Below are 13,644 nucleotides of genomic sequence, written 5' to 3'. Positions count from 1 at the left end.
AAATAGGATAGGACTGTTCGATTATGGGCCGGACGCTCCATAAAATGCAGAATTTTTTGTGTTTTATTATTTTTTTTGTGTGGTATTGAATAGTATCGAGTATCACAATACTTTTTTTATAGTATCAAAACAACCCTAGACCACAGTACGACAGAGTATTGGTGGTCACTAAGGGGTTAAGAAGCCTGAGAAACTAAGACCTGGAGTAATGTTCTGCCCAAAACTAACTCAAGAGTTTCTTCAACTATCCTTATAGGCCAGCCATGAAGGAACAAGGTGGGTGTCAAAGTTACGAATTTGTAATGGAACGAACCTCAAACAGTGAATGCAGTGTTTGTTACATGGCAGTTCTGTAGGAACCGGAACACTTTTTCTAGTGAATCTAACCTTACCAGAATTAAGCTGGAAAAGTTTAGCTCATACCTGAAGCTGAAGATGTGGTTGTAATTGAGAAAAGAGGAGCTGCAGATGTAGCAAGACTGGAGCAAAGTCCCAGAGTGCTGGTTGTAGATGACGTTGTTGATCCTAAACAAGTCCCAATGAAATATATTGTTAAAGAATTAACCCAATTTACGGTTTACTCTTTCTGCACACAAAGACATAGGGGAACATTTATCAAACTGCTGTAAATGAAAACTGGCTTATTTGCCCATGGCAACCAAACAGTTCACTCTTACTTTCCAGATTATCTCTGAAAAATGAAAGGTGGAATCTGATTGGTTGCCATGGGCAACTAAGCCAGTTTTCCTTTACATCAGTTTTGATAAAGTTACACCACATACATGCGACAATACTTATAAAGACAACAAGTGTAACGTTGGAGTATTCACTCTAGGGACTGTCATTTTCTTCAGTACTTGTAAGATCCGTTTTTGTTGCCTTTCGACATGTCCTATCTTTTGCAGATCGCGCACAGTCAAGTTAACGGGTCCGCACCGCAATACGGGATTTGCACGACTGGTGCCCATGCACTGCGGGCCCCGCAACCTATTTTTTAGGTTTCCCCTGTTCAAAATGATCTCTAGCATGCATAATACCATGAAGCCACAGTTATTCATCGTGTATTATAATGCAGTGACTGCCAGTGTAATACACTGATAGCCTGCCCATGAGACCCAGCCTGGGGGTTAGATCTCATATGCTTTCGTAGGAGGAAAGCCCCGATGCCTGTGCAAGGCATTGGGCTACTGTTCCATCCATTGGGTCCCTGTCACCAAAGCACAGGCACCTGCCCGATCAAGTGCAGAGGCTTAAGTCACATACCGCAGCGCCGTACATGTATGGTGCTGGTATACTTTGGGTTAAGACAGATAGTGATACCTCATAGAATAGTTAACATTCACCATGTGTCTACCTTATGTTGGCATCATTTGCAAATTAAATTTTATTAGGACGTTAGAAGGCTAACTCTGAGGCTAAGATTCTAAATCTTAAAAGCAATTTTTAACCTTTTAAGAAAATTTCCAAAAAAATCAAGGGTTGTCACACTTCAGCAAATGGCGTTTATTATGTAGAGAAAGTTACTACAAGGCACTTACTAATGTACTGTTAAGAGTATCATCCATATTGCTTCCTTTGCTAGCTAGATTTGTTTTTTTAATCACATTATACACTTTTTGTATTTTACACTTTGTGTCCCCTGCAATGTCATATAAGACCTTTTTAATTCCTGATTTCTCCTGTAACTGAGGCTGACATACTGCAGTAACCCCAGTTACAGGGGGAATACAGCCCCCAGAGAGGCTGTAAAGCCCTATACAGCTCTGTACAGTCTAACTGCAGGGCTGATTGAGGTCTAAAGACCCAGCAGCTCCTGCAGTCTCCCATCCCTTGCGGTCACAAGATCGCTGGGGCTAGAATAGGATGAGACATTGCGCTTCCTGATCTGTACACACAGCGATCGTTCAGCGCTGTGTATACAGTGATCCAGAAGGCAGGGAAACTCTGGAACGGTCCCTGCCTTCTCTATAGGGTGCCCTGCTGTCACTGACACAGATTAGCGTGCAGTTGCCATTTCTGAACGGACAATTTAGAATATCAGTTCAGAGATAAGTAATGACCGCCAGGACGTTTATAGTCTCTGGGGCAGTCGGGAACTGGTTAACAAAGCCTGCTGACGTTTTTAAAGACTGAGTCACTACTGAACACAGATGAGCAGCAAAGTTACCTTGTGTAGATTCAGATGGCTTTCCAAATAAGTTTGAACTCTGGACTAGGGCAGGCTGTGCTGATGCAGTGGCAGCAGTTGCAATATTTGAAGTGAGGGGAGTTACCATACAAAAAGCTAGATGAGTAAAGAAAAGGAGAGAATGAGATGATACAGAAAAGCAAAACAGACAAGGGATGAAACTCCCACCAATATTATATTTTTGGATAAAATATATTGTTACCATATATACAAACAGAAGGCTTATGAAATTTTCCAGTACACACCCTTTTCTGACAGAACAAGTTTCCGTTTTTTCACTCCCTTCCTTCTAGCCGTATGAGAACTTGTTTTATCCTGAACAAACTACTTTAGGCTGGTTTCACACTTGCGTTGTCTGGATCCGGCGTGTACTCCATTTGCCGGAATTACACGCCGGATCCGGAAAAACGCAAGTGAACTGAAAGCATTTGAAGACGGATCCGTCTTCAAAATGCGTTCAGTGTTACTATGGCACCCAGGACGCTATTAAAGTCCTGGCTGCCATAGTAGTAGTGGGGAGCGGGGGAGCAGTATACTTACAGTCCATGCGGCTCCCGGGGCGCTCCAGAATGACGTCAGAGCGCCCCATGCGCATGGATGACGTGATCCATGCGACACGTCATCCATGAGCGTGGGGCGCCCTGACGTCACTCTGGAGCGCCCGGGGAGCCGCACGGACGGTAAGTATACTGCTCCCCCGCTCCCCACTACACTTTACCATGGCTGCCAGGACTTTAGCGTCTTGGCAGCCATGGTAACCATTCAGAAAAAGCTAAATGTCGGATCCGGCAATGCGCCGAAACGACGTTTAGCTTAAGGCCGGATCCGGATTAATGCCTTTCAATGGGCATTAATTCCGGGTCCGGCCTTGCGGCAAGTGTTCAGGATTTTTGGCCGAAGCAAAAAGCGCAGCATGCTGCGGTATTTTCTCCGGCCAAAAAACGTTCCGGTCCGGAACTGAAGACATCCTGAACGGATTTCTCTCCATTCAGAATGCATGGGGATAATCCTGATCAGGATTCTTCCGGCATAGAGCCCCGACGACGGAACTCTATGCCGGAAGAAAAGAACCCAAGTGTGAAAGAGCCCTTAAAAAAGCACCAGTTAATATTGCATAGGATGTATGGAAAAGCTGGAAACATTTCAGAATAGGGTGGAATTGGGAAAAAACAACAACATGCAATGCCACCAGTTTTAGGAGTTTTGTTTTAACGGAATTCACTATGCGGTAAAACTGACTTGTGCTCTTCATTCTCCAGGTCAGAATTATTATGGCGATATTTGTATAGTTTCTATTGCATTTTAATACCGAATTTTTTTTTTCTTCTCATCGTCATCAATCTGACTCCCATAACTTTTTTTTATAGTTATGTCTACGGTACTGCGAGACTGCTCATTTATTGCAGGACAATCTGTAGTTTTTATCAATACCATTTGGGAGTATGTATGACTTTTTTTCTGTTACGCCATTCACCGCATGGGATACCTTTTTTGAGATTTTACTAATACTGGCGTTTTCGCACACGGTGATGCCGTGATGTGAAATGTTGTATTTATTTTATTTTGATTTGATTTATATGATTTATTATATTTTTCTATTTTTAAAAACTTTACTTATTTTTAGTTTTTGTCCCCAATTGGACCCCCCAATACAATCATCAGATTGCAATTTGCATAGAGCGATGGAATTTCCTCCATTACCCTATACAGAAATTGCTATAATCAGTGCTGCCACATGCTGGTCTGAAATGTAATATAAGAGTAATTAGCCTAGAAACCTAGTTAAGGCTCTGGCTCGTTCCTTACACGGAACGCCTTTCCCGATCTCTGCCAGGGGGAGGCATTCCTGTCTGGGAAGCATGTGCTTCCGGGACTTAGGCCTCTTAGGTGCTGGGGTCACTTTTGACCACAGCATCTGAGGAGATAATTGTTATCGATCAATGTACTGCGGATGTTGGGAGGGGTTAACAACTGCTTACCTTTGTTTTTCAATCAAGATAGGCAATTGCTGTAAGATGCTAGTCTGGAGTTTTTACTGCTTGCCACTTACCAATGGAAAACCTCAAAAACTGCCAGCAACAAATTCTTAGATGCAGTGACTACCTGGCTCCTGTGATTTGTCACTCTAAAAACACAAACCAGTAATTGTCAAATAAATTAAACACTAACAGAAATACCTGGCGTTTGAACTGCATTGCTTGTTGCCTGAGTGGTAGCGGTTACTGTTGCTATAGTAGAGGGGATAGTTGTTGTCACAGCACCAGCAAAACTGAAGCCACCGCTAGTAGTTGAAGGTGCTGAGAGGGGTTGAGTGACTGCAGTACCGAAAGTGAAACCAGAATTCTGAGGGGTTCCACTGATGCTGCTCCCAGAAGATGGCTGTGTCACTCCTCCGAGACCCAATTTGGGTACAGCATTACTGGGGAAAAAAAAAAAGGAGAACATGAAGATTAGTCCCGAATACAATACAAATTAAGAAACCAGGAATATGGACAGATCAGCTGATGGCTGTGGGTCTGGCTTCTCTTATACTCTGATCATGTTATTGAAGGAGTAGTTCAAGCTGCCCATATATTTCCTATGCTGATATGTGGATGTTTGTCTTTCTATCTAAAGCAGAGGTGGGATGGCTCTCTATTGTGGCTCTTTTGAGAAAGGCCCAGCGTGGTGGACCCTCCTTTATGATGTCTATATGCCCTAAAAGATCATACATGCAGGGGTTTTACATTTTAAAAATCTTTCAAGCTTACACACGTGTACAAAATTATTGACACTGTTCCGTTAAAGAAAGAAAAACCCACAATGGTCACTGAAATAACTCACAACTGAATAAAGTAATAAATACCTTACTGATAATCAACTAATGAAAATCAGACATTGCTTTTGAATTGTGGTTCAACAATAAAAAATAAAAATCTAATAAAACTGGCCTGGACAAAAATTATCTTAGATTTAACTTAAATATTTTGTTGCACAACCTTTTCAGGCAATCACTGTAATTAAGCGTTTTCTATAACACTCAATAAGACTTCTGCACCTGTCAAAGGGTATTTTAGACCATTCCTCATGAGTAAACTGCTCCGGCTTTCTCAGTTTTGGGTGCCTTCTCCAGAAAGCATGTCTCATCTTCCACAGATGTTCAATAGGATTTAGACCAGGGCTTATAGAAGGCCACTTCAGAATAGTCCAATGCTTTGCTCTTAGCCATTCTTGGATGTTTTTAGCAGTTTGATTTTGTGGGTCATTATCCTGTTGGAGGACCCATGGCCTACAACTGAGAACAAGCTTTCTGACACTGGGAAGCATGTTTCGCTCCAGAATGCCTTAATAGTCTTGATATTTCGTTGTACCCTGCACAGATTTAACACACTGTGCCAGATGAAGCAAAGCAGCTCCATAGCCAAAACTCTTCCATGTTCCACAATAGGTACAATGTTCTTTTAAATTAAGTGCTTTATTTTTGTGTCTGAACATAGAGCTGACATGACTTGCCAAAAAGTTTTTGTTTAACCCCTACAGTACCGGGCCACTTTTCACCTTAAATACAAGGCCGATTTTTACAAATCTGACATGTCACTTTGTGGTAATACTTTTGGAACGCTTTTACTTATCCAAGTCATTCTGAGCTAGTTTTCTTATAACACATTGTACTTCATGAAAGTGGTAAATTTGTCAATATTTTTCATTTTTATTTATTAAAAAAATATAAACAATTTGCTAAAAAATTGCAAACATTCGCAACTTTCAAAATTTCTATTTATCTGCTTTTAAAACCGATAGGGATACCTCATATAATAGTTATCTTACATTTCCCATATGTCTACTTTATGTTTGGATCACTTTGTGAATGCCATTTTATTTTTTGGTTAGAAGGCTTAGAAGTTTAGAAGCAAATCTTTTTCAGAAAGTTTCCAAAACCCACTTTTTAAGGACCAGTTCAGCTCTGAAGTCACTTCAGGCTTAAATAATAGAAACCACCCAAAAATGACCCCATTTTAGAAACTACAACCCTCAAGGTATTTAAAACTGATTTTACAAACTTTATAAATTTATAAGATTAGGCAGAGAGAGGCCAAGCAAGTTATAAAAGCTTCTAAAGCACAGGCAGAAGAGAAATTAGCTCAGTCAGTGAAAAAAGGTGATAACATATTCTTCAGATACATAAATGAAAAAAGGAAACTAAAACAATGAATTAAATTAAAAACAAAAGTAGTAAGGTATATGGAAGAAGATAAAGAACTAGCCGACTGCCTCAATGAATACTTCTGTTCAGTTTTTACAAAGGAAAATTAAAGGAAAAGGACCTCAATTAAGGAGGAAGACTAATCTTTTGATGCATTTGTCTTTACAGATGAAGAGGTTCTAAGTCAGCTGTCAAAAATGTATACAAATAAGTCTCAGGGGCCTGATAAGATACACCCAAAGCTATTAAAAGAGCTTAGCGGTTAACTAGCAAAACCATTAACAGATTTATTTAACCAATCACTGGTAACAGGAGTCGTCCCAAAAGATTGGAAATTAGCAAACGCTGTGCCCATTCACAAGAAAGGTAGTAGGGAGGAATCGGGCAACTATAGGCCAGTAAGCCTGACATCAATAGTGGGGAAATTAATGGAAACCATACTTAAGGAGAGGATTGTGGAACATCTAAAATCCAATGGATTGAATGTTGAAAAACAGCATGGGTTTACTCCAGGGAGATCATGTCAAACTAAACTTATAGATTTTTTTGATTGGGTGACTAAAATAATAGATGGCGGAGGTGCAGTAGACATCGCTTATCTAGACTTTAGTAAGGCTTTTGATACTGTCCCACATAGAAGGCTTATCAATAAATTGCAGTCTTTGGGCTTGGACTCCCATATTGTTGAATGGATTAGGCAGTGGCTGAGGGACAGACAACAGAGGGTTGTAGTCAATGGAGTATATTCAGACCATGGTCTTGTTACCAGTGGGGTACCTCAGGGATCTGTTCTGGGACCCATATTGTTTAATATCTTTATCAGCGAAATTGCAGAAGGCCTCGATGGTAAGGTGTGTCTTTTTGCTGATGACACAAAGATTTGTAACAGGGTTAATGTTCCTGGAGGGATACACCAAATGGAAATGGATTTAGGAAAACTAGAGCAATGGTCAAAAATCTGGCAACTAAAATTTTATGTTGATAAGTGCAAGATAATGTACCTGGGGCGCAAAAACCCAAGAGCAGAATATAAAAATCAGTGATACAGTCCTAACCTCAGTATCTGAGGACAGGGATTTAGGGGTCATTATTTCAGAAGACTTAAAAGGTAGGCAGACAATGTCATATAGCAGCAGGAAATGCTAGCAGAATGCTTGGGTGCATAGGGAGAGGCATTAACAGTAGAAAGAGGGAGGTGCTCATGCTGCACTACAGAGCACTAGTGAGACCTCATTTGGAGTATTGTGCACAGTACTGGAGACCATATCTCCAGAAGGATATTGATACTTTGGAGAGAGTTCAGAGAAGAGCTACTAAACTGGTACATGGATTGCAAGATAAAACTTACCAGGAAAGATTAAAGGACCTTAACATGTATAGCTTGGAAGAAAGACGAGACAGAGGGGATATGATAGAAACTTTTAAATACATAAAGGGAATCAACAAGGTAAAAGAGGAGAGAATATTTAAAAGAAGAAAAACTGCTACAAGAGGACAGTTTTAAATTAGAGAAGCAAAGGTTTAAAAGTAATATCAGGAAGTATTACTTTACTGACAGAGTAGTGGATGCATGGAATAGCTTTCCTGCAGAAGTGGTTGCTGCAAATACAATGAAGGAGTTTAAGCATGCATGGGATAAGCATAAGGCCATCCTTTATATTAGATAGGGCCAGGGGCTATTCATAGTATTCAGTATATTGGGCAGACTAGATGGGCCAAATGGTTCTCATCTGCCGACACATTCTATGTTTCTATGTTAACCCTTTAGGTGTTTCACAAGAATTAGAGGAAAATGTAGATGAAATTTCAGAATTTAACTTTTTTGGCCGATTTTCAATAATAATCAATTTTTTCCACTAACAAAGGAAGGGTTAACAGCCAAACAAAACTCAATATTTATTGCCCCGATTCTGTAGTTTACAGAAACACCCCATATGTGGTCGTAAACCGTACAGGCACACGGCAGGGCGCAGAAGGAAAGGAACACCATATGCTTTTTGGAGAGCAGATTTCACTGGGATAATTTTAAGTTGCCATTTCACATTTGAAGACCCCTTGATGCACCCCTAGAGTAGAAACTTCAATAAAAAAGACCCCATTTTGGAAACTAGGGGATAAGGTGGTAGTTTTGTTGGTACTTTTTTAGGGTACATATGAGTTTTGGTTGCTCTATATTACACTTTGTGAGGCAAGGTAACACAAAAATAGCTGTTTTGGCAGTTTTTATTTTTTGTTATTTACAGTGTTCATCTGACAGGTTAGATCATTTGGTATTTTTATAGAGCAGGTTGTCACGGATGCGACAATAACATACAACTTTATTTGGTTAAGTTTTACCTAATAAAGCATTTTTTGAAAAAAAAAAAAAAAAGATTTTTTATATAGTGTCCATATTCAGAAAGCCAGTTTTTTTTGTTTTTTGTTTTTTTTTGGCGACTATCTTATCTAGGGGCTCATTTTTTTGGTATGAGATGGTTTGATTGGTACTATTTTAAAGGTGCTTATGACTGATCGCTTAGTATTACACTTTTTGTGATGTAAGGTGACCCAAAAAAATGGCTTTTTATCACCGTTTTTATTTTTTCTATGGTGTTCATGTGATTATTATTTTTTTTTATATATTTATAGTTCTTTTTATTGATTTTATCAAAGTTAACAATTATATCATGACATACATCTGATAAATGTGATAAGATAAACGAACATGGTTCACATTTAGCATAATCAAAGAATAGTATCCTAAAGGAAGTAAAACGTAGAACACAATTCTGCATCTATTTAGAGTCCATGACCCAAACTTAGAGGGACTTGCGTAGCCGAAACCGCTGAGAAAGGTCATCCTAATGCTAATGCTTTCCAACCATTACAGAATTTTACTTTTATGACATTGTAACATGTGGAAACATGAGACCATAAAACTATATTGGACATTCAAAATGAATAAAAGAAATAAAAGGAAACGTAAGAAGGGAGGGGGGTGGAAGGAAAGACAGGGTAAGATGGGGAGGGGAGGTTTTGTGGGTCAGAGATTGTGATACTCAGACATAACGATGCCATGTTCATGTGATATTTTTATAGAGAAGGTTGTTATGGACGCGGAAATACCTAATATGTATATTTTTTTAAGTTTCACGCTAAAGCATTTTTGAAAAAAAAATAAAACATGTTTTAACGCCTCCATATACTGAGAGCCATATTTGAAAAAAAATTTTGACCGATTGTTTTATGTAGGGGCAAATTTTTTGCAGGATAAGGTGACAGTTTGATTGGTACTATTTTGGGGGACATATGCCTTTTTAATCGGTGTTGCACTTTTTGTGATGTAAGGCTTTAAAATTTTTTTTAAATAAATAGCTTTAGCCCATTTTCTATTTTATTTTCTTCTACGGCATTCATTATATTTTTGTAGAGCCGGTCGTTACGGATGCAGCAATACCCAATATGTCTGGCTTTGTTTTCTTTTACTTGGAACTTTATTTTTTTATTATGAAAAGTAATAATTAGTCTTACCGGTAATTGTATTTCCAGGAATCTGACATGACAGCACCACATGGAGGATGTCTCCCCGCCCACTATTGGGACAGGAAACAGTGTTTTTGAAATTATCACCCAATAATGGATATCTACTGAAATCCCTTTAAACAGCATTATAGTGAAATAATAATCTTAAAGGGAAATTAGGGGAGGGAACTCCGGGTGCTGTCATTTCGGACTCCTTGAAATGTTTTTCAGGGTCAAACCACTCCTCCAGAATCATGTCCCTAATATTCTCGTTAATAGGGAATACACGGGTCTTCTTAACCCACAAGCACCCATAGCTGATCTAACAGCTTTTAGGAGATCAGACATGTCCTCCATAGAAAAATAAAATCTACGGTTACTGTCAGATGATCCTGCTTCCGAGTCCCTCTCCCCCTCCTCCCACGATCTGACCGACGGGAAGTCATCTAACAGTCTCAGAATCAGAGGATGAAGGAGCTCTAAGCCTCTTCTTTTTAGGGTGGGGTGTATCCACAGGAATGGAAGATAAGTGAGATAAAGATGGCCGTATCTCTTCCTGAATCATTGTCCTAAGTGTTGTGCATTTTCATACGTATACAATATTATCTAATGACATTATAATCAAAATGAATGCTCATCTCATTGCCTTTAAGAATAAGACCAGCCTGAACCAAAATTATATTATGTGGCTGAGGAAGGCCAAGATGAGTTCATGGCAAGTTCAGTCTATATAAAAAAAAATATAATAATTGTGAACATAGATGGACATTGTATTTAAAAGTTATTACTAAAGATATGAGACCATCTGGTAAGGAGTATGCCAACTCCCTAAAACATGTCTGTCTGGAGGGGACATGGTTACTTGATAAGGACTCATGTCCTTGGAGCACACCTGCTGTATGAGGATTATATATTCATAATTATATATATATCTTTGCATGGTATATTTAGTTTACAACATATGTTAATCAATAATTCATATAATGTGTTATCTATATGTAACAATGTATCGATATATATATGTTATACCATGTATTTACATTTAGAAGGTATAGAAACAAATAAGTTTAAGTTAATTGGATTTCAAGACAATAGATATTCATGGATGTAGATAAATGAAATATACAAGTTCCGATGCCAAGCATCAAAGCCGCTACATAAAATTTTCATCAAGTCAACCTATATTTCAAAAAGATAGGAGAAGACCGTCAACTCCAACAAGTCCAGGATATAGGTAATTAAAAGTGTAAGGAAAAGACCTTCCTCAGTGATTTATATGGAAAGGTCAAAGAGGTCCTGAGAACGTATTATTCGATATTTAATTTTAATGCTTAAAAGTTGTGATGTTCACCTACAGTACCGCAGTGCCATCTGGAGGCAGATGGGTAACATTATATTATTTCATTATTTGTCCTATACCATTTTAGGAGTTGAGATAACGTCATGAGGTTATTAGCAGGCGAATACACCCACCCTACCTGATTGGGAATCCATAATCTAAAGGGGATGATTCTTAGATAAGGGGGGGAATAATTATTCGTGTGCGGAGTAGCATGGGGCTATCAAGAGAAAAGAGGGCTAGCTAGTAGAGGAGAAGTTGAGGTCTACCAAGATGGAAGCCATAATGAGATGCGCTATGATGGACCACCCAGCTTTCCTAGGAGCAGAAGTGAGATTCCTACTAGGACTTGGTAAGAGACACAGGAAATGATATTTCATTTTATTAAGACTAATTTGATAGTGTGGGTGAAATTATACCATCTAGATTGGCGAATAAATAAATGATTAAATAAATTGATCATCTCCATATTGAGATGTAGTCTTAGGATATTGTGAGGCTTCATTCTACCTGCAGAAGAATCTAGACTCATAATCTAGCAAAGCATTAAATGATATATATATATATATATTGATAGAACATTCTTCGCCAAGCTAAGTGATGGATTCCCACCGGAAAGACGTCAAGTCCTTCCCATTTAAGATCCTAGATCCCTGTTATTTGTCTTAATAGTCTTACCAAAGTTATATATGTGAAAATAGTCCAGGATGGGGCGGAAGGATACAGTTATCTCTTCTAAGTTATATCCTTGGATGGATTTGCCCATCTTGAAGTCATGTGATGTGTAGTTGGTTAGGGGGGGCAGAATGTATTTAGCATTCTATATTGATGTCTAGGATTAGACATGCCCATCCTGATATCATGAGGTTTTCTCTGAACAGAAGTAATGTATATAACTTATGTTCCTATTTTGATATCATAACCTTATAATAGCTTGGTTATAATGTGACAAGTTATTTCCACTCACATGTATTGTTAAGCTTGTAATGCTTTATATTAACGATATATATATTCATTTGCATGTATCATTGTGTTTATTTACTTATATATGTTTATAATCTTGTAACCAATAAATCTGAATATTTTTATAATACCTGTGTATTATTGTATAATGTAGAACTACATTTTATCATTAACGTCATCTCACGTCAAAAAGAACTTATTTATCTGAGGAAATAGTCGGACTCAGATGTGAATTGTATCAATTAGGTTGTCTACAATTCACCAGGTCATGATTTTAAGAATTTGACAAATTTTCTAAAAAAAAATTTTTTAATTTTTTTTATGGTTAATTATTTTTATGACCATAATTAATAATTCTTAATTGAATTATTACCCCCCGACATAAGTTAGTCTTTCAGAGAGGGAGCTTCATCATGGACAATGTTGGAAATGCAGGCTTTGTATAACTTCTTGGGGTAATTATCAGAAAGCCAAGCTTTACAGGAAATGCACTTAAGAGATCTTTTGGTTTTCTTTTGTGCCTCCTTGGAGACCTAAAAGAAAAAAAAAATTATCCATGAGGGATAGAGATAGGGGGGCCCATCACGAGTGCTAAAATATACACTGCTCAAAAAAATAAAGGGAACACAAAAATAACACATCCTAGATCTGAATTAATTAACTATTCTTCTGAAATACTTTGTTCTTTACATAGTTGAATGTGCTGACAACAAAATCACACAGAAAAAAAATATGGAAATCAAATTTTTTAACCCATTGAGGTCTGGATTTGGAGTCACCCTCAAAATTAAAGTGGAAAAACACACTACAGGCTGATCCAACTTTGATGTAATGTCCTTAAAACAAGTCAAAATGAGGCTCAGTAGTGTGTGTGGACTCCACGTGCCTGTATGACCTCCCTACAAGGCCTGTGCATGCTCCTGATGAGGTGGCAGACGGTCTCCTGAGGGATCTCCTCCCAGACCTGGACTAAAGCATCTGCCAACTCCTGGACAGTCTGTGGTGCAACGTGATGTTGGTGGATAGAGCGAGACGTGATGTCCCAGATGTGCTCAATTGGATTCAGGTCTGGGGAACGGGCGGGCAGTCCATAGCATCAATGCCTTCGTCTTGCAGGAACTGCTGACACACTCCAGCCACATGAGGTCTAGCATTGTCTTGCATTAGGAGGAACCCAGGGCCAACTGCACCAGCATCTGGTCTCACAAGGGGTCTGAGGATCTCATCTCGGTACCTAATGGCAGTCAGGCTACCTCTGGCGAGCACATGGAGAGCTGTGCGGCCCTCCAAAGAAATGACATCCCACACCATTACTGACCCAATGCCAAACCGGTCATGCTGGAGGATGTTGCAGGCAGCAGAACGTTCTCCACGGCGTCTCCAGACTCTGTCACGTCTGTCACATATGCTCAGTGTGAACCTGCTTTCATCTGTGAAGAGCACAGGGCGCCAGTGGCGAATTTGCCAATC

The 13,644-nt window shown here is 39.0% G+C and overlaps 1 protein-coding gene across 5 annotated transcripts in view; it reads right to left on the bottom strand.

Annotated features, from left to right (window-relative positions):
* The window catches only part of NUP62CL (nucleoporin 62 C-terminal like), a 147,905-nt gene that overhangs the window by 78,226 nt on the left and 56,035 nt on the right, over nt 1-13,644 (bottom strand). For all 5 annotated transcript variants that reach the window (XM_040405101.1, XM_040405106.1, XM_040405102.1 and 2 more), the window contains exons 3-5: nt 4,366-4,607; nt 2,168-2,284; nt 424-525 (exon numbers count right to left, since the gene is read on the bottom strand). In XM_040405101.1, the coding sequence (XP_040261035.1) occupies nt 424-525; nt 2,168-2,284; nt 4,366-4,607 (461 nt within the window). The remainder of the gene's footprint in view (nt 1-423; nt 526-2,167; nt 2,285-4,365; nt 4,608-13,644) is intronic.

This window comes from Bufo bufo, chromosome 8 (assembly GCF_905171765.1).
Source record: "Bufo bufo chromosome 8, aBufBuf1.1, whole genome shotgun sequence".
Taxonomy (NCBI): domain Eukaryota; kingdom Metazoa; phylum Chordata; class Amphibia; order Anura; family Bufonidae; genus Bufo; species Bufo bufo.
Note: the sequence above shows the minus strand (reverse complement) of the source record. Positions and strands in the feature narration are given on the sequence as shown.